This window comes from Pongo abelii, chromosome 15, assembly GCF_028885655.2.
Source record: "Pongo abelii isolate AG06213 chromosome 15, NHGRI_mPonAbe1-v2.0_pri, whole genome shotgun sequence".
Taxonomy (NCBI): Eukaryota; Metazoa; Chordata; class Mammalia; order Primates; family Hominidae; genus Pongo; species Pongo abelii.
In genome coordinates this window covers 68,959,157-68,985,462 of record NC_072000.2, presented here as the reverse complement: position 1 = coordinate 68,985,462, position 26,306 = coordinate 68,959,157, and the positions used below count along the sequence as shown (strand labels likewise).

At 47.5% G+C, this 26,306-nt stretch overlaps 1 protein-coding gene across 2 annotated transcripts in view; it reads left to right on the top strand.

Annotated features, from left to right (window-relative positions):
- SPTB (spectrin beta, erythrocytic) overlaps positions 1 to 26,306 on the top strand; it is a 133,918-nt gene that overhangs the window by 58,065 nt on the left and 49,547 nt on the right. For both annotated transcript variants that reach the window (XM_024231789.3, XM_054530214.2), the window contains 9 exons: positions 16,898 to 17,049; positions 18,207 to 18,380; positions 19,668 to 19,759; positions 20,151 to 20,231; positions 20,589 to 20,704; positions 21,118 to 21,230; positions 22,052 to 22,239; positions 24,139 to 24,256; positions 25,257 to 25,415. In XM_024231789.3, coding sequence (XP_024087557.3) covers positions 16,898 to 17,049; positions 18,207 to 18,380; positions 19,668 to 19,759; positions 20,151 to 20,231; positions 20,589 to 20,704; positions 21,118 to 21,230; positions 22,052 to 22,239; positions 24,139 to 24,256; positions 25,257 to 25,415 — 1,193 coding nt within the window. The remainder of the gene's footprint in view (positions 1 to 16,897; positions 17,050 to 18,206; positions 18,381 to 19,667; positions 19,760 to 20,150; positions 20,232 to 20,588; positions 20,705 to 21,117; positions 21,231 to 22,051; positions 22,240 to 24,138; positions 24,257 to 25,256; positions 25,416 to 26,306) is intronic.

Genomic DNA, 26,306 nt, shown 5'->3' with positions numbered 1-26,306 from the left:
AGATACCACAGTCCCTGGCTGACCTTGAAGCCTGAGCAGGGCCCTGGACCCCTCTGGGACCGTAATGACCTCACACCTTGGGAGTGTCTGGGCTTCTCATGCCGGGAAAGGAATGCTGCGGTGTCTCATCTCCCTTGTCATGACAAGGAATCCACTTGGGTCTCAGTCATTACCCCTGGTGTCCTTGCTCTTTACAGGAAACTCTCTTTCTTCTTCCTTCATCTCCTTCTCACCCTCCTTGACCCCACAAAATTCTCCCTTGGTTTCCCTTGGGGACGGACCATAATGGTGACCCATTGCTTTTGTGTATGTTAATTTAAGCCAACCAAACTTGGAACCATTGGCTTTGTCAGTCTGCTTTTACCTTCTTATATCTCTGTGCTGGCTGGATCTAGCTGCAGTGACCCTGGTGATCCAGGTGGAGGGAGAGGGGTACCATATTCCATAAGATTTGCCAAAGCAAGGTAAGAGTGGGGACTGGCCTTCGTGCAGAGATCCTTTTATCTTTTTTAAGAAACCAAGGTAAATTCTATTTTAACAGTTGCTTGTTGTACTCCTACTATGTTTAAAGCTAAACCCCTGGCCAAACATGAAAGGGGAGAAGGGGAACCACAGAGATGAATTCAATACGGCATCTGTCTCTCAGGAGTTCACAATCTGTTAGGGAAAAATGAACTATGTTCACAATTAATTAACATGAGTGGAATTAGAGAAGAACTGTAGGAAGGGCACATAAATTAAACAGCAATGAGAGAGCCAAGAAGAGATGCAAGGAAAATCAGGGAACAGTTCATGGAGGAGGCAGCCTTTGAGCTGGGAATTGAAGGGTGTGTGTGATTCTGGCAGGCAGAAGGGCCCCGGATTTCTCCAGTTGGCCTGTGTGTGTTGTCACCAGGTCTGATGAGCTGCTTGGGAAGTTGGTGGAGACAGGTTAAAGAGCCAAGCACAAAGCTGGGCGTGGTAGTTCATGCCCATAATCCCAGCACTTTGGGATCCTGAGGTGAGTGTATGGCTTGAGACCAGGAGTTCGAGACCAGCCTGGCCAACAGGGAGAAACTCCATCTCTACTAAAATACAAAAAAAAAGAAATAGCTGGGCGTGGTGGTGCATGCCTGTAATCCCAGCTACTCAAGAAGCTGAGGCACGAGAATTGCTTGAACCCAGGAGGCGGAGATTGCAGTGACCCAAGATCATGCCACTGCACTCCAGCCTGGGTGACAGAGCAAGACTCTGCTTAGTGGTCAGTCCTAGGTTGATCAGGAAAGAGGCTTTGCTGACCTTGGCTGTGCCTAGGTGAGCCTACTCCTCACCAGGAGCATGCATCTGACTTACCAGAGAATCTGAATGCCCCCAAGGGAGAGGAAAAGCCACAGAGCATAGAATTGTATGCCTGGGCCTTAACGATTCAGAACATCTGGCCAACAAGTAAACATGCAAGTTTGAGGTCCTTTCAAGATTTTCAAAAACAAACAACCTAAGTGGTTTACTGGCTTCCTTCTCCTGAGAGTCCACTCTAAGTGACCTGGGCTTGAGCCTAAAGCATTGGAAAGGTCTGAATAGGGTGGCCAGATGTGCCCATTCTGCTGGGTAGGCAGAATGAAGAAAGGGAGCGTGTCAGCCTTCCTAGTCTCAACGTCTTGACTTTTTTTCCCTTCAGTACTGTCGTTGGGGCCACCTTAGCAGCCTAGGCAGGGGTCAGTCTTTCAAAAGAAACATTAGGGAGCAGGAGCGCTCAGCCACTCTCCCACTCACAGGAATATTAAGGCAAGGAGGGCATTCAGCCCTGATTTGCTTATAAGATAGCAGTGATCTGCTTTATAGGTATATGTGGCAAGGTTGGGGAGACTGGCCTGCCATCCTCTTCTGAAACTGAAGGTCCTGGGGTGAGGAGGAACATGTCACAAGATCCAGATTCAAGTCCTGATTCTGCTTCTAATGCCACCGCAGTGGAGGATCACTGACTCCTTTTCCATTTGTATAAAATGGGGATGATAGTATTTTCTCAAGGTTGTTGTGAAGAGCAAATAAGATAAAGTTTATGAAAGTTTTTATTTATAATAAAATGCTAGGTGAATGTTAGATAATGTTAGTACTAAGAAAATTTCCCATCGGTGTTTTCTGTCCTTTCTCTTTTCCCAACTTTAGACATTCAAGATCATGAGCTTGGTCTTTTTCCTTGCCTGTTGTACCTTGGCCTGTTCCGGGACCTGTTTCTTCCTTCTTAACCCCCACCCTCCTTTGCCTTGGAAGTCTGAGTTGGAAGGAAAAGCCAGGGACCAAGGAAACCAGGCTAATGTTTGTGCTTGGAGCTCTGGGCTCTTTCCCCTTCCCCCAGACCTGATGCCCGTGAGATGAAGCCCCATGCCATGCAGGTCTCTCTCTCTCCGTAAGACTATCCAGTCCACGACACTGGCTGTGTCTCCGCCATCTGGCTGGGTGACATGGGAGGCCCAAGAAACCGAAGGATGATGGGTCTTGTCAAATGCTTTTCCAGATGAGACAGTTTCTCTAGGTCCATCTCCATTTAATGACCTATGGTTGGAAGACCTGAATTGGGGTGACTGGACGTAATCTTTTCTGCTTCTTAAGTAAAATTCCTCTCAACTCCAAAGGAAATACTCCCTATTCTGCCTTTCATACCACTCCCAGGTCTTCCTTCCTGGACCTAAAGAAACAAGCCATCTGGCTAATCTGTCCTAGTACATAAAAACCTGACCTCTCTCCAGAATGAATGACTTTCTTTATGAAACTGGGAGGCAGCCTAACTAAAGTGAAAAGGAAGAAGGGTAGGAAAATGTTGCAGAAGTCTCCTGTAAGGGGGTGGATTTGACCTTGGCAATTCCAAGGGGAGGGCTGGGATCCCAGCAGGAATATTTGCCCTGTAGATCCCTGAGCAGGTTTTAGCTTTTTAACATCAGTCTCTAAGTTGGCCGCCTGTCATGAGGTTAAGTAGCAGGTAGCCCTGAGGCTTCTTCCTGGACTGGAGACCATGCTTCTCTCTTTTGATGACTGCCTCTGGCACCTTCCTACTTTCTGGACCTGTTTTGAGGGATTGCAGGAAGAGCAGCAGCTGAAAAGCTCAAGTTCCTATCCTTCCAAAAGGTTCCAGCCTTCATGTTTCAATAGAAAGGCTCCCCCCATCTCCTAGAGTCCCCCTAATTGTCACACAGCCCCATTTCTTCTCCTTCCCCTTTTCATACTGGGAGCTGCCAGATGAGCATTCGTGGCCATCTGGATGAAGAATGAAACACTGCAGGCTGCAGGGAACTTACCAGTCAGAATGCCCGTCCTCTGTCTCCCTCTCCTCACCCCAGAGGAGGCATCTACCTGCCTGCACACTCCTCCCCTCCCCTGCACCTGGGTACAGACTCCAGTGACTCCAGTGAGGATGCTGCCTCAGGGTAGATGTGGCCCAGAAGGGAGAGCAGGGAGTGGAGGAACCCCATAGAAAGATGCCCCAAAAAGAGAAGCCCTGTGCATGAGACTGACTCCCCTTTTCTCTCTTCCCTTCCCTCCCTCCTTCCACTCCCCTGCCTTACCCATGCACACAGCTTGGCATCCGGCATCCCATGTGCCACCCACTGCATGATTTACAGCTCCTCGGCTCACAGAGGCATCTCGGAGGCATCTTGCAGTGCAGGGAGCAGTCCAGAGCCTCCTGCGAAGGGCCTGTGGGAAAGAGATGGCCTTCGTGTTCTCTCTCAGTCTTCCTCCTGTTCTTTGGCCTGTGGAGCAATCACCAAAGGATAGACTAAGCAGGGCCTCTCATTTTAAAACCAGGTGCACAGAATTGTGTTGCCCGCTCAGGTTTTGCCTTTACATTCAAATCCAAGTGATGCTGCAAGCTAGAGATGACCTTCTTTCCTGCATTGTCTCTTTGTAGCCTTCTTCCTGGAAGTGATATGAGGCTGAGGGGTGAGGTTGGTTGTGGACAATTCCGAGACTGCTGCGGGACAGCAGGTGCACTACAGCCTGTGTCTCTGCACTCTGAAGCACATAGTTGCTGCCACTCTGAACCTTAACTGTCTTCTGGACCCACTGCGTGCGGGTCCCGAGGTTAAGTTCTGTGGCTGGCAGACATTCCTCGGATGCTGCTGCTCCCCGTCCACCTCCTTGGCTGCCAGGAACTCCCCAGGGAGGGTGGTACAGGCCTCTTCCTGACTCTGCTGCTGAAAGGCCCTGAGAGTGTCCTCAGGACATGTTTGGCCTCTCCCTCGGGCCCCTTTCCCCTTGTGTACAGGAGGATGCTGATCTCAGGTGCCCCGGTTGCCTAGGAGGGCTTCGTGTCCAGAGGGCAAGTGATTTCTTAGGGAGCAGGGCCTCACCCCCGTGGACGGGCATCAGTAGCTTCTCTGTTAAGTTGACAGATTCAGGTGCAGCTGCTGGAGAATAAGGCGCCAGTTGTCCATGGTCCCCCTATGTCTGTCTCCGGGTACCCGTAACCAACAAAGATGGTGGTGTCATTAATGGGAGGTTTGTAATGTTTTTTTCTTCTCAGATTTCAAAACATAAAATGGAGTTTTATTTAGAGACTACATATTGGGAAAACATACTGTCCACAGAAATATCTATCATTGTCAGCAACCATTTTAATGTCAGAGGGAAAAAAATTGGATCAGCCGCTTTCTCTGGGAGGTCAGCCATGGTGAGATTGTCCCCCTGCCCCCAGGCAGGACAGAGTGTAGATAAACCTGCCAGTTACCTGTGCAGATAAACCTGCAAGAGAGGTCAGCATGCCACCTGCACTGTGTGGCCCAGGGCAGGTTTCTCCTGCCCAGGACATAATGCCTTCCATTGTCCCCTTACCACTCTTGATAAAAGCTATTATTCTTCTCTCAGAACTCTTTACAGAACCAAGGCTGCTTCCCTTCTGTGGGTGACTGCTATCTATCATTGTGAAGATGCTTTATCAAATATTAATACACTGAGGTTAATAATAAGACTCTGTTCTCTCCCCGGGCAGTGCAGTCTGAGTGAACTATGTTAATAGCCTCCTCCATCTTTGGGACATTTCTGTGGGATTTGTTCCCAACGGCAAGCTCTGACCCCAGGCCTTGACTGTGTTTATGGCTCTCAGGAGCAGCCAGCACCCATTCTTCCTGCCCCATGTGTCCCCCACATGCTGCTTGGCTGAGGAGGTGCCAAGGGTGTTGTTTTCAGAGCATCTGTAGCAATTTTCCATTTTCCCTTTATAACATGTCACTGAGACAGAGTGACAAGGAGGCTAGTAGCAGTCGAGTCTCTGGGAGCATTTTGCCTCCAAACCCTTTGGCCTTCAGACTCGGGAAAGTAGATCAACCAGAGAATCTCATTTTACAGTCTAGTGAGACAGAGGTAGATCAAATAATCCCACACGTGTCTATGTGCATAGACACATGTGCATAGCAAATTATGACAAATTTGCTATGAAGATTTGCTGGGAACTGTAAAGTTTGTAACATAAACTGCAGCTCAGTTCAGAGGATAAGCATGTTTGAGTCAGAGTGCAGGGTCGGTGGTGGTGATAGGAGGGCAGGCAGGGGCCACCTCACAGGCCTGATAGGCCACTGCTATTGCCAAGGTCCTGGGCAGGAAGCAGAGGAAAACTCAAAAGGGGTGGCTGTGGAGTTTAAGGAGAGAATATATATTGATTTAGGGTAAATTGATATCTTGATGATGTGGAGTTTTTTATTCAAGACCTTAGCGTGTCTTTGCATACAGTGGCGGGGTCGAAGGGTCTGAGAGAGGGAGCATTAGCTGTGGGCTTCAGGACAGGAGCTGAGCCTTCAGTAGAAGGTGGAGGGCAGGAGCTGCTGCCAGCCCATCAAGGTACTTTCAGCAGGGAAATGACACGGTTAGATTTGGGTTTTTAGGGCTTGCTCTGACTACTAAGGATCACCCTCTGTAGGGAGAACAGGTTGTGGGGAGGCTGTGCAGAAGTCCGGTAAAGAGAAGATGCTGTTTGAGCTAGCTTGTTACCCATAGGTGAGGAGAAAATGGTCTACCTGGCACTATCACTCTTCCGTCCTCCTGCCGCTATTGTTAGGGGACCTTGATCAAGTCACTCTTCTGCTCCTCGGGGCCTCTTTATCCTCACCTGTAACACCAGGGGCTTGAACTAGATGATGCCCAAAGCCCTTCTAGTTCTGACAGTTTGAGCAGAAGCCACCTATGGAGTGGTGTTGACAATGTGCCTCTTTACCCTGAACCATGTAGCTTTGGTTCCTGGCTTGGGGAAGGGAACTGATCCTTTTCAGCAAATCGGTGCTTCTCCAGAAACTCTCTCTGTTCACTAAAGGCATCACCCAGGCTGAGGTCAAGTCCTGGACCGTCTTGAATTTTGCATCCCCATGTTCTCAGTGAGTAATCTCTCTATGCAGCCACTACCTGCATGCGAGACAACAATGCCTGATATTGGTGCAGCTGCTTCATGTTCTAGGTGCTTTTGTCCAGGTCATCTCCGTGACCCTTCACCCACTCTGCGAAGTGGGCAGGGTATAGCTGTTGTCATCTCCCTAGAGATGAGGGAGGTCACAATGCCAGGAAGTGGCCAGGACAGGACTAGGATCCTAAGGTTTTAAAGTCATCACAGCGCTGCTTGGGCTGCAGCCCTCGGGCCCCTGTTGAATGTTCTTCATTCTTACCTCACGTGCTCCTTCGCGCCTCACGGGAGATGCCCCTTCCCATTTTTCCTTCCAACACCAGCCTTTTGAGCCTCTCGGCTCCTGCCTCTCCTCTGTCCCCTTAGGATCTTTGTCTTCCAGCACGCTTTTGGGAGGTGCTGCTTTACTTAAGAACCTACAGGCTGTTCTGTACCTGGACTATAATGTTCACATTCCCTAGACTGTTCTGCAGCTGCCTGGCTCTGGATAAATTCACTGCTTGTCACCCCCACTCCCAAAACCTGCATACATGCACACACATGCACACACACACATACACACTTGCCAGTTGCCACCTGAGGGGCTGTGAATATGACCTCCTTTTTCTTCCCTGTCATTCTAAAACCATTATCATCTTCAAACTCCAGATGAAAACTAGCCTTCTTCAAAAATAAAAAAAAACTTTTTGATTTAAACTGGTCTACGATAACTTGTTTTCTTTTGCAATAATATATAAAGATCCTATTTTATCTAAAAATGCAATAGGAGCTGGACGCAGTGGCTCATGCCTGTAATCCCAGCACTTTGGGAGGCTGAGTGGAGAGGCCAGGAGCTCGAGACCAGCCTGGCCAACATGGCGAAACCCTTTCTCTACTAAAAATACAAAAAATTAGCTGGGTGTGGTGGCACATGCCTGTGATCCCAGCTACTTGGGAGGCTGAGGCACAAGATTTGCTTGAACCCAGGAGGCAGAGGTTATAGTGAGCTGAGATCACACCACTGCACTCCAGCCTGAGCGACAGAGGGAGACGCTGCCTCAAAAATAAATAAATAAGCAATAAGATAATTACTTTGATATCTTTTTAACATTTTTATTAACAAGAATATATATTTAATATAGAAAATATGAGAAAAACAGATAAAGAAAACCAGAGATTTTGTTAATGTCTCATATAGACATTTTAATGTCTATAGATGTATGACTATAGGTCTGTGTATATATTGTGTCATCTATAATATTATAATCTTAGACCCTCTTTCATGTAACAATATGCTATGAATATCTTTTCACGTCAGCAAACATGCAAATTATTTTAATGGCTATATTGTCTCCCTTTGAATTACTATACCCCAAGCTCAGCCTCCCAAGTACCTGGGACTATAGGCATGTACTACCACGCCAGGCTTCTGACCACTTTAAAATCAGTCTTATGGGCTTTGTTCTTGCATTTGCATTTTAAGATATGTAGTAAGCATCCTAAAGTTCCATCTTAGAATCACCCCTAGCTATATCGCAAATCCTTAAGGGTTGGGGAAATAGCTGTTCACAAAACCAGTGTGATGAAAGTTGGTTGAAAGGAAAATTCCTCCCCAAACTGGTTAAACAGAAACCGTAGAATTTGTGCCACCATCATTTATGATGTGTCCCTGAGGGTCTGCCCCATGCTAGGCTTTATTATGGATTGGCGTCTGTGTCATTGAGGTTCATCACAAGTTCATGGCAGTTAAAGTATGGCTCACTTGGCCAGGCACGGTGGCTCACGCCTATAATCCAGGCACTTTTGGAGGCCAAGGCAGGCGGAGCACCTGAGGTCAAGAGTTTGAAACCAGCCTGGCCAACATGGTGAAACCTCATCTCCACTAAAAATACAAAAAAATTTAGCTGGGCATGGTGGTGCTTGCCTGTAGTCCCAGCTACTTGGGGAGGCTGAGGCAGGAGAATTGCTTGAACCCAGGAGGCAGAGGTTGCAGTGAGCCAAGATCGAGCCACTGCACTCCGGCCTGGGTGACAGAGGGAGACTCCATCTCGAAAAACAAACAAACAGAAAACAACAACAACAAAACAAAGCATGGCTCACTCTGGTTCCCCAAGCTCTTGGCTTCCTGGCATGAGAAGGAGAGAAATCCCAAGTTGTGAACCTGCAAAGAGCTCAGCATGAAATGATTGTTTTCAGAAGGTTCATGGTCCATGGGCCTCCCATGGTGCCTTTGCTCCTGCTTATCTTTCTGACCTCCTAGTTTTACCTGTAGCTTAAGGCTGTGAGCAACTGAAAATGCAGACTTCCTCGAGAAAGAAACTTTTTTGACTTTTCATCTATTAGTCCTCAGGGTTTATGAACTTTATATCCTGTTTTTCTTTATGACATCTGTTGTTTCATATTATAAAACCAATGTATGCACACTGCAAATATTTTAGAAAACAGAGAAAAGCAAAAAAGAAGAAAAAGTTACCCACAATCTTACCATCCAGCTATAACAACACCCAGCATTAGGATATAGGTTTGAAAATCTGAATTTTCCCCCAAAATGCATTATAATATCCTTTCCTGTCATTGAAATTTATTCAACAACCGTAATAGTATCCTCATTAATATACCAAAATATTAAATCATCCCTTGTTTTCTATTATTTAGGTTGCTATTTTCTATTGTTGAAAGCAAATTTTTTTTAACAGAAAAAGGAGGGAGAGGCACAAAGCCCTCAAGGAATGTGATAGAAAGCTATGGAAGCAATAAATAGATGGACCCAGAAATGGGAGATGAAGCTTCCAAAGATAAGATACTTCAACTTTACCGTTTGGTTTAAGGACAGCTCCTATTTTTAAAACAGCCCCACTAGGGACTTTTGATGGTGAACTTCCCAGATGCCCGTGACATCAGGAGGAGAAGCAGGTGCTGCAGTGGGTGGGGCTGGAAGCTGGTGTGCTGCTCACCAAGAAGGGAGGAGGGAGGAGCCACAGGGAAGCCTGGAGAAGGAGTAACACAAGAAAGAGACTGAGCCGCGACCCTGTGGGGAGACATGTATGCTTTAAACCCCCATAGGGAGTATTCAGAGGGCAGAACCTCAGACAGTAGCTTTGTGGGTGTCAAGAAGGTAGAGCGTTCCTTGCTCCTTACAGACCTCACTCCCCTTTTGCATCCAGGGGCCAATGCTCCTGCCATCAGCCTTGCTCTCTCCTTTTCACTTCTCTTATGGGCTCAGATGGTTAAATATGCTTATGATTTTGGCCTGGTGAAAAATCCCTAAGGCAGGAAAGCACACAAAAGAAACTAGGCTATCTTGGAAAAAGGAAGAAAATAAAAACATGTTAATATTTTCTTTAGGCTGGGTGCGGTGGCTCAAGCCTATAATCCCAGCACCTTGGGAGGCTGAGGTGGGCAGATCACCTGAGGTCAGGAGTTTGAGACCAGCCTGGCCAACATGGTGAAATGCTGTCTCTAATAAAAATACAAAAATTAGCTGGGTGTGTTGGCACATGCCTGTAATCCCAGCTACTCAAATTTTTTTTTAATTAAAAAAAATTTGTCAAAAGATTTTAAAATTTAAAAATGCAATGAGTTTCCAACTTCTATGTAGATTTTTTTTTACCAGTGTATGAATAGATCTGTAGGATAAATTCCTAGAAGTGGAATTACTGGGTCCAAAAGCACGTGCATTTGTAATTCTGATGGGCCTTGCCAAATTGCCTTTAATAGAAGTTGAGCCAGTTATACCCTCTCCAGCAACACATGAATGTTTTTTCCCCACATCCTTGCCAACACAAGTATTTTATCAGACTTCTTGATCTTTGCCCAACTGCTAAGTGAAACATAGTATGTTCGTGTACTTTCATTTTATTTTTTGGCTTTTATTATGGAAAATTACAAACTGGTAAAAAAAGAGAGACAAAAGTATAATAGGGTCATTACATTATCACCTAAATTTAACAATTGTTGATATTTTGTTATATTTGCTTATCTATTTTGGGGGTTGAAGCATTGTTAAAGTAAATTAAAGATCATCATACTTTGCCCCTAATTACTCTAGTATGTATCTCTGAAAAACATGAAAATTTTCCACCTAACCATGATACCATTATTACACCTCATAAAATTAACAGTAATTCCCTAAAAATATAACCTAATATGTACTGGATATTCAGATTTTCCAAGTTGTCTCAAAAATGTCTTTATGATTAGTTTGTTCAAACAAATTAAGGACCATTATTAGATTGTGTGTTTGCCTGTGTGTGTGTGTGTGTGTGTGTGTGTGTGTGCACGTGCATGTGGGCTTTTAATTTGGACTTCTATTATGAGTGACTTGTACAATTTTTTATACATTTAAGAGACTTGTTATTTTTTCTGTTAACTCTTTGTTCACATTATTGGTCTTTTTCCTTCTTAATATGTAGGTGCTTTTTGTATATTAAGTAAATTAGCCCTTTATAATGTATGTTAGATATATTTTTGCTCATTTGTTTGACTTTGCTTGTGGTGTTTTATCCAATACAAACTTTTTTTTTTGAGGTGGGTCTCAATCTTTCACCCAGGCTGGAGTGCGGTGACACAATCATAGCTCACGACAGCCTCAAACTGAGCTCAAGTGATCCTCCTGCCTCAGCCTCCTGAATAGCTAGGATTACAGGTGCATGCCACCACACCCCTCTAATTTTTAAATTTTTTTGTAGAGATGCAATCTTGTTATATTGCCAGGCTAGTCTTAAACTCCTGGCCTCAAGTGATCCTCCTACCTTGGCCTCCCAAAGCTCTGGGATTATAGGTGTGAGCCACAATGCCTGGTCCAACACAAACATTATTTTAATGTAGTTGAACTTTCAATTTTTTATTTTATAGTTTTTGGATTTTGTGTTATATTTTGAAAGCCCTTCCCTACACTAACATTGTAGAAAGCATTTACCATGATTGATTTTTTGTTGTTGTTATTGTTGTTTTGAGACAGGGTCTCGTTCTGTCACCCAGGCTGGAGCACAATGGTGGGATCTCGGCTCACTGCAACCTTCAACTCCCAAGTTCAAGCGATTCTCATGCCTCAGTCTCTTGAGTAGCTGGGATTACAGGCGTGCACTGCCATGCCCGGCTAATTTTTATATTTTTAGTAGAGACAGAGTTTCATCATATTGGCCAGGCTGGTCTCGAACTCCTGACCCAAAGTGATCCACCTGCTTTAGCCTCCCAAAAGTGCTGAAATTACAGGCGTGAGCCACCATGCCCAGCCTGATTTGGGTATTTTTATAGTTTCATTTTTTACATTTCAATTTTTGACCCACATGAAATTTATCCTGGAGTATGAGGTATGAATATAACTAACTTTTCCCGCTTGGCCATCCAGTTTTGCCAATACTCCTTATTGAGTAATTCATCTTTCCCCTTCCTATTAGAAATGCCACCTCTATCAGCCATTAAATGCCTGTATGTACTGGGACTATTTCTGTCCCATTGGTATATCCATCTTTTCATATGCTAGTACAACATAGTTTTACTATAAGTTTACACTATTCTTTGATAGACAAAACATCTAGAAAGGTTGGTAGCCCTTTATTACTCTTATTTTTTGGAATATTCCTATTTTTGGTTGCATGTTTTTTCAGTGAAGTTTTTAATCATTTATCTTTTTTTCCCCACAAATTCAAATTGTATAATTTAAATATATTTAAAACACTATTAAATATATATTGATTTAGGGTAAATTGATATCTTGATGATGTTGAGTTTTTTATTCAAGACCTCAGCATGCCTTTCCATTTGTCCAGATTTTCTTGTGCATGCCTCAGGAGCCTTTTAAGGTTTTCTTCGTATGCATTTTGCATACTTCCTTTGAGATGTAATCTGAAACATTTTGTGTCTTTATTAACATTGGGGGCCTTACAAATTCATATTTCAGGAAATGACCCTGTCACACCTTCAGTGCTTCCTTTTGCCTCTAGGATTAAATCTGACCTTCTTAGCCTCTCATTCAAAGCTTTCCACATCCTGTTTAAAACCTGCTTTCCACTGTAATCCCAGCACTTTGGGAGGCCAAGGTGGGCGGATCACAAGGTCAGGAGTTTGAGACCAGCCTGGCCAATATAGTGAAACCCCATCTCTACTAAAAATATAAAAAATTAGCTGGGTGTGGTGGTGCATGCCTGTACTCCCAGCTACTTGGGAGGCTGAGGCAAGAGAATCGCTTGAACTCGGGAGGCAGAGGTTGCAGTGAGCCGAGATCACACCACTGCACTCCAGTCTGGGCAACAGAGCGAGACTCCGTCTCAAAATAAATAAATAAATAAACCAAAAACCTGCTTTTCTCTAACCTGTAGCTATTCCCTGGCCCCTGAATAAGCTTTGGCCTTTTTTTTTTTTTTTTTTTTTTTTTGATACAAAGTTTCGCTCTTGTTGCCCAGGCCCAGGCTGGAGTACGGTGGTGGGATCTCGGCTCACTGCAACCTCTGCCTCCTGGATTCAAACGATTCTCCTGCCTCAACCTCCTGAGTAGCTGGGATTACAGGTTCTTGCCACCGTGCCTGGCTAATTTTTTGTATTTTTAATAGAGATGAGGTTTCACCATGTTGGCCAAGCCGGTCTCAAACTTCTGACCTCAGGTAATCCACCTGCCTCAGCTTCCCAAAGTGCTGGGATTACAGGCGTGAGCCACCCTGCCCGGCCTAGCTTTGGCCTTTTATGCCTGTCTGCTTGGACTTACTCTGTCTCCCTGGCTCCCCTCCCCTTCTGATGATCCAAAGTAGCTTTCTTCACCAGGTCCCCCCTCGACCACTCCAATTGGAAATGACCTCTCTCTTCTTGGAACCCTCGAGCATTGACCATATGTGTCATGTACCTGATATGGAATTCAGTATTACCCTGTGATGGCTTTTGTGTTATTAAAGTGAACTGCCACTTATTTATTATGTGCTTGCAAAAGTTAATTGGTGGGTTTGAGTATTGTTTCCTCAACTGTATCTTAAGGCCTTGGAGAGAGTGAGCTGCCCAATGCCCCTGCAGCACCTAGGACAGGGCCCACTAGTAATAGCAGCAGTAGTAATGACGATAACAATGAGCGTTCACATGACGGCAAGCTTTCTCTGTGCCAGCCCATTCCATGTACGAACTCACTTATTACTGGATATATTTGAGGGTTTTAGTGTCATGGGCGTATTTGACCTGAAACTAAACCTTTGAAGGGTTTTAGGTCACCCAGTCTCAATACTCAGACAATAATTCTGGGTCAGAGCTGATCAGGGAGGAAGATGAGTTTTCTAGGCAAAGACCCAACACATAGCAGGGAATGAGGATGGCCACAACCCGGGAAGGAAAGGGAAAGAAAGAGGAACAGAGAGGGCCGTGCACTGTGGCTCATGCCTATAATCCCAGCACTTTGAGAGGTCGAGACAGGCACATCATGAGGTCAAGAGATCAAGACCATCCTGGCCAACATGGTGAAACCCCGTCTGTACTAAAAAATACAAAAAATATCCAGGCGTGGTGGCACACACCTGTAGTCCCAGCTACTCAGGAGGCTGAGGCAAGAGAATTGCTTGAACCCAGAAGGCAGAAGTTGCAGTGAGCCAAGATTGCGCCGCTGCACTCCAGCCTGGCAACAGAGTGAGACTCCGTCAAAAAGAAAAGAAAAGCGAAGAGGAACAGAGAGGAATGAGATGCCGGGGTTTGATGGCAGCAGAGGCTGTGAGCCAGTCCATGCTGGTGGACTCACCCCCTTCCTGCACTGGCAGGGTTAGTGCTCTGGAAATAAGGCCTGGCTCCTGGCAGGGCTGTGCTGAGGCCTCCTTCCCATGGTGGGTACCAGTAGGATGGCCTGGGTCCCCTGGGGACAGCAGGCCCAGTGCACAGCCACCTCTCTTCCTGTCCACACTACCGGGGGTCCCAACCTAGCTGGCTCCAGGCCACTGCCTCTCCTGCCCTTGGAAGGCTTGGGATGAGCGTCTGGGCTGTGCGGGAGTGAATGTGCTGAGCATGCCAATGCCAGGCGGCCGGAGCCAGCCAGCTCATGGAAATGCCTCTCACCTTGGGGCCTTTTCTCCCCCTCTGATCATCATTAGCCTCTCGAAATCTTTCCGTGTCTCAACATTGCAAAGCGTTTCGGGGCTCTGGGGATTCTGGGTGATTTCACTCCAGCCTTCAAATAAAAGGCAGCTAGGAGGCCACCTGCCTGTGCTCAAAACCTGTGGCTCCCATGTTTGAGGGTCCAGGGGGCATCATTCATGTGGTGAAAACTGGGGAGATCTAAGGGTGCTTTCAGATATTTCTGCACCAATAAATGCACCAGCCCAGTGGCCTAGAATTAATCCATGTTCCCAGCTAGAAGCACTCCCTTACCCTTTGCCAAGCACAGATAAATAGGTCTCAGCACCCATGTAATGAAATGTTTGCATTCTTAAAGACAGGAAAAGGAGGATGAAATACTTTCACTTTGGGGGACACCTACCTCTAAAGGGGCTAAAACTTTCATCTCCCTTAGTCAGAGGCTCCGCACCTGACCTGAAGGGTTAGCTACTTAAAGAATAGATCTGGTTTCTAGGGAAAGAACTGTGGGAATGTGACTGGTCTGTTGAATCTAAAAATGCCCCAAAATAAATGCTATTGCTTTCCGTCCAGTATGGCATCAAACCCCCTTTAGTTACATTTTGCTGAAGCAGCATTTGAAATCAGGAAAATGGTTTGATTTGCTGTTGACAAAAGGGTAAGGGGAGTTTTCTCGCTGAAACTTTGCACAGAGGCCCAGAATAAATGAATGCCGTTTAAATTTTACATGTATTTAGGATTCACACAGTCAGTAGTAGTACTTTTCCTCTTCTTGGAAGTCTTATTTAGATGGCTGCTGTAGAATTCTTCATGTATGACTCAAGCCCTCGTCATATTTATAATAGAGTCTGTCTGCCTCAAGGATAGGGACCATCAGTCTTGTCCTTGAGTTCCCCACCACCACCCAGGGCCTGGCACCTGACGGTTATATGGTAAACATTTGCTCAATGAGTGCACAGAAGAATCAAGGGTCTGAGTTCCTAATACCAAAATAGCCATGAAGCAGGAAGGCATCTGATGCAGCAAGCCTCAGGAACTGCCAGGATTCTACCCTTGAGGCAGAACTGGCTGAGCTCCTCTTTTTGTTATTGTTGAATCATATATTTAATAATTTAAAAAGCCAGCCCTTTCACGGTTGAGGCTCAGTCGAGCACACAGCCTGCTCCAACCAGGCAGACCCTGCTCCTGGCTAGGCCACGCCAGGTATGTCCTGGCTGTGATCTCCCCCTCCACTGCCATGTACCCTCCCCAGGGATCCTCCACAACCCCCAGGCCCAGCCTCACTGCCAAGTCACCTCCTGCCCTGAATCTTCAAACCTAAGTGCCCAGAAGCCAATTGCCACCAAACTGTTCATAAATCCAGAGAGGGCTCACCCCTCTCTTCTCACCTTCAATTCTATCTTATTTGTTTTTCTTCTTTTCTGCTACTTTTCTTTTTTTCTCCTTCTCTCCTCCTCTATCCTTTTCCCTTTTTTTTGTGCCATCCCAGTCTTCTGTCCTCTCTCCAGCATCTTGTCCGAGCTTCCCCAGGTAATGCTGGTGCCTAACTTGGACAGACCACCAGCATTATTTGTACAGAGGCAGTAAGAAGTACCCCACCTGAACGGGTACAGCATGGGCCAGGGGCTTGGATTGGGCTGATGCTGATTTAGGGTGGGGGTGTCATGTCACCTTCCCAGGTGTGAGAAAGATAGCATAATGCCACAGAGAGCCCTCAGCCCAGACCTTCATTATCCTTACCCCTACATGAGTCATACATTCTACATATCCTGTTCCCTTGCTCATCATTTTCCTCCGCCTATCAGGAACTCCTTGAGGGCAGGAAATTTGTTTTACCTCTGTGTGTCCTCAGGCCTAGCACAGCGCTGCCACATAATAGGAACAGAATCAATGTTTGTACAGACAGCCACAATACAGCTATGGAGTACTGATGGTGCACCAGGCTCCAGGCCCCGGAGACAGAGAAGTGACCAAGACAGATTTCCCTGGGCTCAGGGAGCATCTAGGAGAGAGAAGGAAATGTAAATGCAGGGAGCAGGGCACATGAAGGGAGACCCAACCCAAGCGCCACTTATACCAGCTCTTAAAGGATGAATTAGTGTCAAGTGAAGGAGGTGGGGTGGAGTGGAGGGGCTGAGAGAGAGCATTCTAGGCAGAGCGAATATTTGATGGGTTGATGGGTAAGCCTGGCATTGAAATCTGAATTCAGTGGCACAACAGTACAGAGTAGTCTGACTGATACAGGGAAACAGATGCTGAATTAGAGGTGTCCTGATACTGTGCATAGAATATGGTGGCAGTGGGAGTGATCTCCTTATTGCCTCTGTTCTGGTGGCATGTGGACCGGTATTGCTATGCCTTGATGGCAAATGCTCCCAGGAAGGGAGTGGAATGAATACATCGACTTCCTCTGCCAAGCATGGGGGTACCCTGGGCTTAAGGTAAAACCCCCTGGCCCCATGTCACACTGACCCTGCCAACCTCAGTCACCTCACCAAGGTTCTTCTCTCCACCTAGATGAGCGAGAAGTTGTTCAGAAAAAGACCTTCACTAAATGGGTGAACTCGCACCTGGCTCGAGTGTCCTGCCGCATCACGGATCTCTACAAGGACCTGCGAGATGGGCGCATGCTCATCAAGCTGCTGGAGGTGCTTTCTGGAGAGATGCTGGTAAAGCCCCTTCCTTGGGCCCCGGGGCTGCTGCCATTCGCCCCTCTTCAGCAAAGGCATGGTTTGGGGGCATCTCAAGTTCTCCTGGCCTTCCTAGTTTTCTCTCTGCTCCTTTGGGAGGCTCTAATACTTAGAATGGGAAGCGTCCGTGTGACTGACTGGTTTCTCTGAATTCTTCCCACAACTTATTGCCTCCTCTGACCACTCCCACCCCTTTATGCTTCTCCCAGAAGCCATGCAGAGCTCCTGACTTTGGGCTCTGGGCATCTGTAGCTGGCCTGTGATGGCCTGGCCCTCAGTCTCCCCATCGGGCTAAGATGCATCCCTCTTGGAACCAAGAAGAAAGCGTGGAAGCCATTTTACTGTGTGTTTTACCACCCTTGCAAGTGGAAATTTATTAGAGGCTGTCTCAGTTGTAACCCACCAGCAATACTGTTGACCCCAAAGAAGAAGTAGATGAAGGTTTATGTTTTGCTCAGCACAGAGTAAGCTTTGTGTCCTTGGGCCTATCAGGCAGGACCCTCTTTTCCTCCATTTCCCCCATGTGTAAAATGAGGGCAATGATACCTGTACCTGATGAAGTTATTCTGAGATCCTCAGAGTTTGAATGAAAAGGCTTGAATGAAATATTGCCTTTTCAACTCCATGCTGAAGTTCTGCCTCTCACCTTGCATTGAAATTCCACTAGAGAGAGTTACCATGGGGAACCCATCAGATGATGCAGTTATCATCAGGGGAGAGGAGAAGGTTGATTGGCAGGGATGAACCCATTATCAATCACCAAGCTAAAAATTACTCTTAACACTGGCTGGCAGTAAACAGTTCTTAGAACTGTGCCTGGCACATAGTAAGTGATCAATTAACCATATGTTATGTTATCATAAGCAAATGCCACTTATCGCCCACTCAGAGGGCTTTGTTCAGCCCCAGAAGGGCACCGATGCAGCTGGTTGCTGATCTCTGGGTGCTTGTTGGAGGGAACCTCTGAGCTTTGCTAAAAGGAAAGCATTGAATAGTGTCAATGAATGACCATGGGACTTGGAGTTTGGCCAAGAGGGTGGAGGGTGGGTGCTTATGACAGGAGCTGGTCCAGGCTGCAGCCTCTGGGATGACTGTGCAGTCCCTCCATGCCCACGGGGGCCACTGCTCTCCCCCAGCCAAAGCCCACCAAGGGGAAGATGCGCATCCACTGCCTGGAGAACGTGGACAAGGCTCTCCAGTTCCTCAAGGAGCAACGTGTACACCTGGAGAACATGGGCTCCCATGACATTGTAGACGGCAACCACCGCCTGGTCCTGGGCCTCATCTGGACCATCATCCTCCGCTTCCAGGTGGGTTCCTGGGGGGCAGAGGAAGTCGAGGGAGCCCTCAAGGCTGCCCAGGGCCTGGGAATCTTATAAAATGGTGAACAGAGTGTGGGTGTTAGTGCACATTCTGGGAGGCTGTAAATCTGCCATATGGGACAGTGCTTGTAGGAAGGAGTAACCATCTTCTGTATCACCCCAAGTCATTGAAGCTCAGGGGGAGCTGCTCACTCAGTAGTATGGTCTTTTCAGGGAGAATATAGAAATTAATTGGTAGCTGGGTTGATATCTGGCTGGAAGATTAGCTTTTTAGCCTCCTCCCCCTACACAAGTAACTTCTTGGTTTTTGAAATAGATATAGAAATTGCAAAAATTGTATAGAAGATCTGTGTGTATATTTTCCAATCTGAAACTTTTCTCTTCTCACCCTGAAATTCAAAGTCCAGATTATTTGTAAGGAAATTTAGAAAGGGGAAGGGGAGAAAAACAGGGTCTTGCACCTGCTGGTTTGGGGACAGAAAGAACCTTGCCCGAGGAGGTGAGGACAGGAGAAAGAAGACAGCATACAACTCGCGGACTAAAGACCTCAACCAAGTGATCCCGCATGTCCAATCTCACTCTCCATGGGTGCATAACATTGAACAACAATAGCAGCAGAGTTCAGGAGAATGGAAAGGCAAGAGGAGCTGCTAATGAAAGTATAGTACTCACCAGCATTCATGTTGTTCCACAGCCTCAAGGGGCATTGCACCTCCAGAGGAGGAATCGGGGCATCTCGTCACTGATTCTCTGCATTCTATTAGAGTTATCCAATTACAGCTGTCTCATCCCTGTGCCGTTTTGGCTGACTGAGGCAGGGAAGCAGGCTGCTGGGGCACAGGGCCTCAGGATGTGGTGTTGCTGTGGGGCTGGCGGCTACTCCTTGAGGGCAGGAAATTTGTTTTACCTCTGTGTGTCCTCAGGCCTAGCACAGCACTGCCACATAATAGGAACAGAATCAATGTCTGTACAGACAGCCACAATACAACTATGGAGTACTGAGGGTGCACCAGGCTCCAGGCCCTGGAGACAGAGAAGTGACCAAGACAGATTTCCCTGGGCTCAGGGAGCATCTAGGAGAGAGAAGGAAATGTAAATGCAGGGAGCAGGGCACATGAAGGGAGACCCAACCCAAGCGCCATTTATACCAGCTCTTAAAGGATGAATTAGTGTTAAGAGAAGGAGGGACGAGGGAGGGAGCCTCCTAGGGACAGCTGGAAAGCACAGATCCAGATGCAAATCCTCTTCAAATCTCTCTTGTTCTGCTACCCTCAGATTCAGGACATTGTTGTCCAAACTCAGGAAGGTCGTGAAACACGCTCAGCCAAGGATGCGTTGCTGTTGTGGTGTCAGATGAAGACAGCAGGGTATGCCCTGGGAACCAGCTGTTAGCACATCCACCACCAGCCCCTTGCTCCCCACAAGCACTGCCATCTCCAGAGGGACATTAGACATCATCACCCAGAACTACAGCTGCCTCCCTGTAATTGATGCAAAGTCTGTCCTGACCTGATTCTTTGAGGCCTGGAATACAGGATTCTTTTCCAAAGTTGCCTGCAGGCAGACTGGGGGGTCTGTGTGGTGTTCACATCTGATGGGGGAGCCTCTGTGTGTGGTTAGCTGCTGCCCCCTCTTGGTGACCTGGCTCAAGAAAGGACAGTTCCATTTCTCTCCTGGTATATTGGCCCTCAGTTTGTACACTTGTTTGGGACTACAAAAAATCTAATTCTTAGCTCTTACTGTTTCTCTTGGATGCAGCTACCCTCATGTCAATGTCACCAACTTTACCTCCAGCTGGAAGGATGGCTTGGCCTTTAATGCCCTGATACACAAGCACCGGTAAGAGGGAGGGAGGGGACAGCCATGGGGACTGACTGAGACAGCCTCCCTGGGAATATTTGGACACATTGCACTTAACATGGAGTCACAGAAATGTGACCTCCGCTGTTCCTTCTCCTCTCCCCTTCAGCACCCCATAGCACCCTCGCTTTCCTTAAATCCCAGCATGCCTGCCGCCCACTCCCCTCATGTGCCAAGGCTCACACCTGCCGCCTCTCCTCTGCTCCCGTCTCCTCCTTTCACTCCTCCTGCCTGACCACCTCCCTGCCTCTGTACAGTGTCTGCTTCACGCTAGGGCTGCCCTGCTGGCGGGGATGCTGTGGCCACTCCCTTTTCACAGTTCAGTTTTGTCCCCAGGCCCGACCTGATCGACTTTGATAAGCTGAAGGACTCCAATGCCCGGCACAACCTGGAGCACGCATTCGATGTGGCCGAGCGCCAGCTGGGCATCATCCCGCTCCTCGACCCCGAAGGTGAGCCACACCCACCCCTGCCAGCCTTTGCTGCAGCGATGGGGGATGCACTTGCTGTGCTAGAGGAGCTCAGCCGCCAGGGCTTCTGGAGGCCAGCCCAGGTGCTGGGTAAGCTGTGGGCACAGTGAGGGGCAGTGGCCAGGCCAGGCTCTGCTCTGGGCCTGCTTCTCTGCTCCGTGCTGGTTCCCATGCCTCCCTGGTCTGTTTGGAGATGGACTTTGGATCCTTCTTTTCTTCTTTTGTAATTTGTGGTTCTAAAATGGATTTCATCACACTCTTCCATTCTTGCTCTGTTGGTTGTCACTTGGTGCCTGTAGTTGAACTTGATGCTGGAGGAATGGGGAATAAATCCTCTGAGCCTGACTTTCCTGGCTTCCAGTTTGGTCCTGAGAGTACACCCTTTTCCCTAACAGATGTCTTTACGGAAAACCCTGATGAGAAATCCATCATCACCTATGTGGTGGCGTTTTACCACTACTTCTCCAAGATGAAGGTGCTGGCAGTGGAGGGCAAGCGTGTCGGCAAGGTACAAGCTGTTTTGGAACCAAAGTGTCACTCTTCCCCTGTTTGTCAGGTCCAGACAGAATGGCCCCCTTTCCAACCAAAGAAAGGGTGAAGAGTACAGCTCACCCACCCCCCAACTTCCTCTAAAGCTGACCTTGGCAGCACTGATGGCTCCTGAGCTGAATTCCAAAGCAGGTTGATGGTCTGTCCTGAAAGGTACCATAGCCGGCTGCTCTGTACCTGGCGAACACCTGGTCCACCTGAGACCCATGTCTCATGGACATCCCCACAGGAACCCTCCAGGCTTTTCTGTGGTTTGTTTATTGTGATTGCAGACCTCTTAGGCACCCACATTGTACCAGAAACTCACCCATCGGTATAGACCCTCATGCCAGATTCCTTTCCTCTGCTAGATCCTTAGCTCCTAGAGTATAGGTACTGTTTCTCATTCATCTCTGTGCCTCGTGTTTAGTAAAGACAATGGCTGGCAGCCTTTGAATTCTCATGAACATTTAAAAATAAACAAAACCCTGGCTCCCTAGTGGCTGGCATCCTGGCACAGCAAGCTTACCAATCTTCTCTAGCACTGGGGAAGGGAGCTGCTCCCAATCCTTAACAGGCCAGCTCACTGCCGATTGGCAAGAGGAAGGCTTCACCCACTTCCAGTCCACTCCTTCTGCCCTACCAACACACTTGGGCTCAGGGAACAAACCCAGCCTAGAGCACTCCAGGGCTTAGGAGGTGGGAGCCCCATTTCGGGGCACCTTGATTGTGGTCCTCATTGGTATCCTCAGTGGTGGCATTGCCCTTCTGATGAGAATAAGTAAGAAGGTGATTCCTTAGGTTATTGACCATGCCATTGAGACTGAGAAGATGATTGAAAAGTATAGTGGGCTAGCCTCGGACCTGCTCATCTGGATCGAGCAGACCATCACTGTCCTGAACAGCCGCAAGTTTGCCAACTCGCTGACGGGCGTCCAGCAGCAGCTGCAGGCCTTCAGCACCTACCGCACCGTGGAGAAGCCGCCCAAGTAAGGTCCCTGGCACATGGGAGGGTGGTCCTCAGTGGCTGGTAAACTGACCACCAAAAGGTAGAGCCAGGTTCTGGGCCTTATGAAGTGTGTCCACGAGGCACACCCTCAAGATTAGAGAGCTGCACATGTGTCACCTGAGTCGTGCCCTTCTTCACCACTCTTCTGCCAAGCCATCAGCTTAGAGAAACCAGCATTGATGAGAAACCTCGACTCACGACCAAAGACAGTGGCTTCTCCCAGATATCCCTGAGGAGGAACAGGGGGGAAATCATAGGCTTCTGAGTCTCTTTGAAGAACCCAGGCTGGAAAGCTCCTCTCTGGTCTGCCACTGAGCTGTGGGCTTGTTTTCTGATGATGACTTCTGTGCTCTCAGCCCCTGAGCTGTCTGCATGGGGCCTTATGGATCATCAAGCTCATCCTTCTTTTTCTCTCCCATCTGTCACTGCTCAGCAACAGAGCGCTTAGCCTGTTTCTCAGGACCTCTGCCCCACCCTAGTGTGTGCAGAGCCTGTGTGCATATGCTTACACACATGTGCATGCAAACAACCATGCACACACATGCATACCTGCATACACATAACCATGCATACACACAACTGTGCACCCATGAACATGCGTGCACACACAACCATACACACACAACCGTGCACTCAAACACATACACATAACTATACATGCATTTGTGTGTGCACACAACTATGCACCCATGCACATATATATGCACACACAACCACATGTACAAATGCACATACATATATACAACCATGCATGTGCACACACACACACAAACATGCACACATACACACAGGGCATTCCAGCTTATCTGTCATTAGCTTGTCCAGATCCTCTGAAAACAGGCTTCTAGCTCATTGGTGGTACCTTCTGCTCTGCTCTTCCCCCCCCCCCATCCCCCACACTCTCTATTCATGACTCTCAAATGGGGAAAGGAGAAATGCTGAGTCTAGGATACACTATAAACAAGTATCTGGTTTCTAGTCTGACAGTAACCCATTTCTGAAGCCCTAAATCCAATACAGTTAGCATCCTCTATGAGTCTACCAGTCACTGCACACAGAGGTGTTATCTCTTGGCTGTGTAGACAGTGCTTCATGATCACAGTTCTCTTAAGTGCCTGTGAGCACTGAGATCCATTAGGCTGGGCTCAGGGTGGGGACCTTGCATATAGCTGATCCTTGACTGCCAGGTCAAGGATGCAGAAATGGGTGAACACTTAGGTACATGCAGAAATGTGGAAGTACCTGATACCTGGAGCCTGTACCCCATATGCTAGACACCGATCCTGCTGCCAATTCTTGTCTCCTACACCTACAAGCCTCTCAGAGCCCAGCCTTTCCTGCCTTCTGGGAAGCATCTGGCCTGTAGGACTTGTCAGGAGATCAGGCTCATTAGGACCTGGGTGAAAGCTGTTTTCAGTGCAGGATGCTCTCCCACGGAAAATGGTGCTTCTGGGGTTTTATTGACTCACTCAATAAGAAACTGACCAGAGAGCTAGTAAGAAGCCCTCATCACTTTCAGAACAGAGAAAGGTTTTTACAGTTTTTTTTTTTATGGATCCGTACAACTTGATATTTACAGGAATTACCAGAATACCTCAGCTTCCCATGTAGAAGCAAATGATAAATGCTGTGGTGGCCATTGTGTTTTCTCTGGTTTATATTGTAAAGACCCAAACCCCTATTAGATCTCAGTTGGTGAAAAGGATAGCTGTTTTAACAGGTAAGCAGACCTATAGATTCTCTTTGGTTTTTCTGTTTTTAAGGGAAATATGCTTTGCTATCTACGCTTCAAGATGCCACAGTTCCGTGTTGACTTCAGCAAAAAAAATTTGTCCATGAGATCTTAACACCAGTCTTCCTACTTCTGTTTTCTTGACAGGTTTCAAGAGAAGGGGAATCTGGAAGTTCTACTTTTTACCATCCAGTCCCGGATGAGAGCCAACAATCAGAAAGTGTACACACCCCACGATGGGAAACTAGTGTCTGACATCAACAGGGTACCACAGCATTTTCCATTATGCATTGACAGTGGATTGATTGAATTCCCGATAAGGACACAGTGAATGGTCATTGGACCAGATTAAACCAAGCCACTTTCTTTGATGTTATTAATCCACATGTTGACTATTTGGAGGAGTTATCTGAACCTGGTTCTGAGGGGTCAGACTCTACTCCCCCACCCTCCATCAATCCCCCTGTTCAGATGCCCTGCATCCTTGAGTCCTTTTTTTTTTTTTGGAGACAGGGTCTCACTCTGTCACCTAGGTGGCAGTGCAGTGGCACAATCACAGCTCACTGCAGCCTCATCCTCCCGGGCTCAAGTGATCCTCCCACCTCAGCCTCAGGAGCTGGGACTACAGGCATGTACCACCACACCTGGCTAAATGTTATATTTTTTATAGAGACAGAGTCTGGCGATGTTGCCTAGGCTGGTTTTGAACTGGGCTCAAACAGTCCTCCCACCTTGGCCTCCGGCCTCCCAAAGTGCTGAGATTACACGTGTGAGCCACCACACCCAGCCTCCGAGTCCATTTTTTTGGAGCCAGTTTTGTAGCCTATCCTCTGTAGAACCTTGAGTTTGTCTTTGAAGATGGAATATTAACTACTTATAACCAAAGGGAAATGCCTATGACATTTCAGAGGCTTGGAGGCTTACTACCACCTGGCAGTTCATATTGAACGGAGGTAGCCATTAGTCAATAAGAACTTACTGAACATCCAGAGAGGTGAAAAACATTATTTTGGGCCAAGAGTCTGAGGCAGGTTTAGGGGAAGAGGGAAGTGAGACTCATGAGCAGTGCCCTCTGAATCTTTGATGGGCCCAGACACGAAAGCCAAAAGGCTTTTATTGATCTTTAATCTGCTACCACGTCACCCAAGAGCATCAGGCTGTACCTTGATTCCAGAAATCACTCATTGTTGGGTGAAAGAGGTGGAGCCCCCAAACTGAGGTGTTTCTCCTGTGCCCCAAGAATTCTCATTCCACCCTTCGTGCAGGCCTGGGAAAGCCTGGAGGAAGCTGAGTATCGGCGGGAGTTGGCCCTGAGAAATGAGCTCATTCGGCAGGAGAAGCTAGAGCAACTGGCCCGGCGCTTTGACCGGAAGGCCGCAATGAGAGAGACCTGGCTCAATGAAAACCAGCGCCTCGTGGCCCAGGTAATGAGGCACATGCTTTGGGTGACAGGAGAGGGGACATTCTTCAGAGCCCCCAGCTCTTGGCTGGGCTGGAGTCCAAGCTGGCTTCTCACAGCCTCTCCTCGTGCCTTGCAGCACAGCTCCTCCGTGATCTGGTGGATCAAGATTTGCATCTGGGGAGGAGCTTTCCAGGATTTATTAAATCTCATTTTTAGGAAAGAGCCTTGGAGTCTAGAACTGGCCACTGAAGTTGTCTTATGTGGGCCTGTAGCGTCAACTACAGCTGGGGAATGAGTTGATGTTAAATCGTGGTTCTTGGGGGATATGGTGAAGTCACAGACTGCACCTTGTCTGTGTCGGACATGCCTTTTGGACTCTGGCCTCTGGTGCTGTGACATAATTCTAGCTAAGAATCGACCCCAGGGCTTACTCTTCATCAGAGCATCTGTTCCCTCTCACTTAAAGCTTGGAATCAAATTAGATTCTGTCCAGAAAGCGGGCAACAAGTATTCTGAGAGCACTGGAGAGTGTATGCGCACCCCAGATAGCATGTGGATAAACCATCTGTTTGCTGGTGCGTGGGTTTCTGAGTGAGAAACAGCCCCTTCCTGCCCAAAATCCAACAGGTCCACTCGAGGCATGTGGGGAGTGCCAGCGGGCCACCAAGGGGCTCCATTAGTAACACGCAGGCTGCATCTCCCACGCGGGTGTCACGGGGAGTAAAATCATGAACTTCTCTTAGAGGCTCTTGTGAGACATTACTTTTTGGAACTTGGGTCTGATAAGACAGGCTGCAAAAGGAAGGCAGAACTAGCTGCTTCTTGGGAATGTGCTTTCCCATCTAGCACTGGTTCTGAAGGGAGCTGCCCTTTCCCTGAGTTTGGGGATGAGCCCCTGGGTGTCTGACTGAGC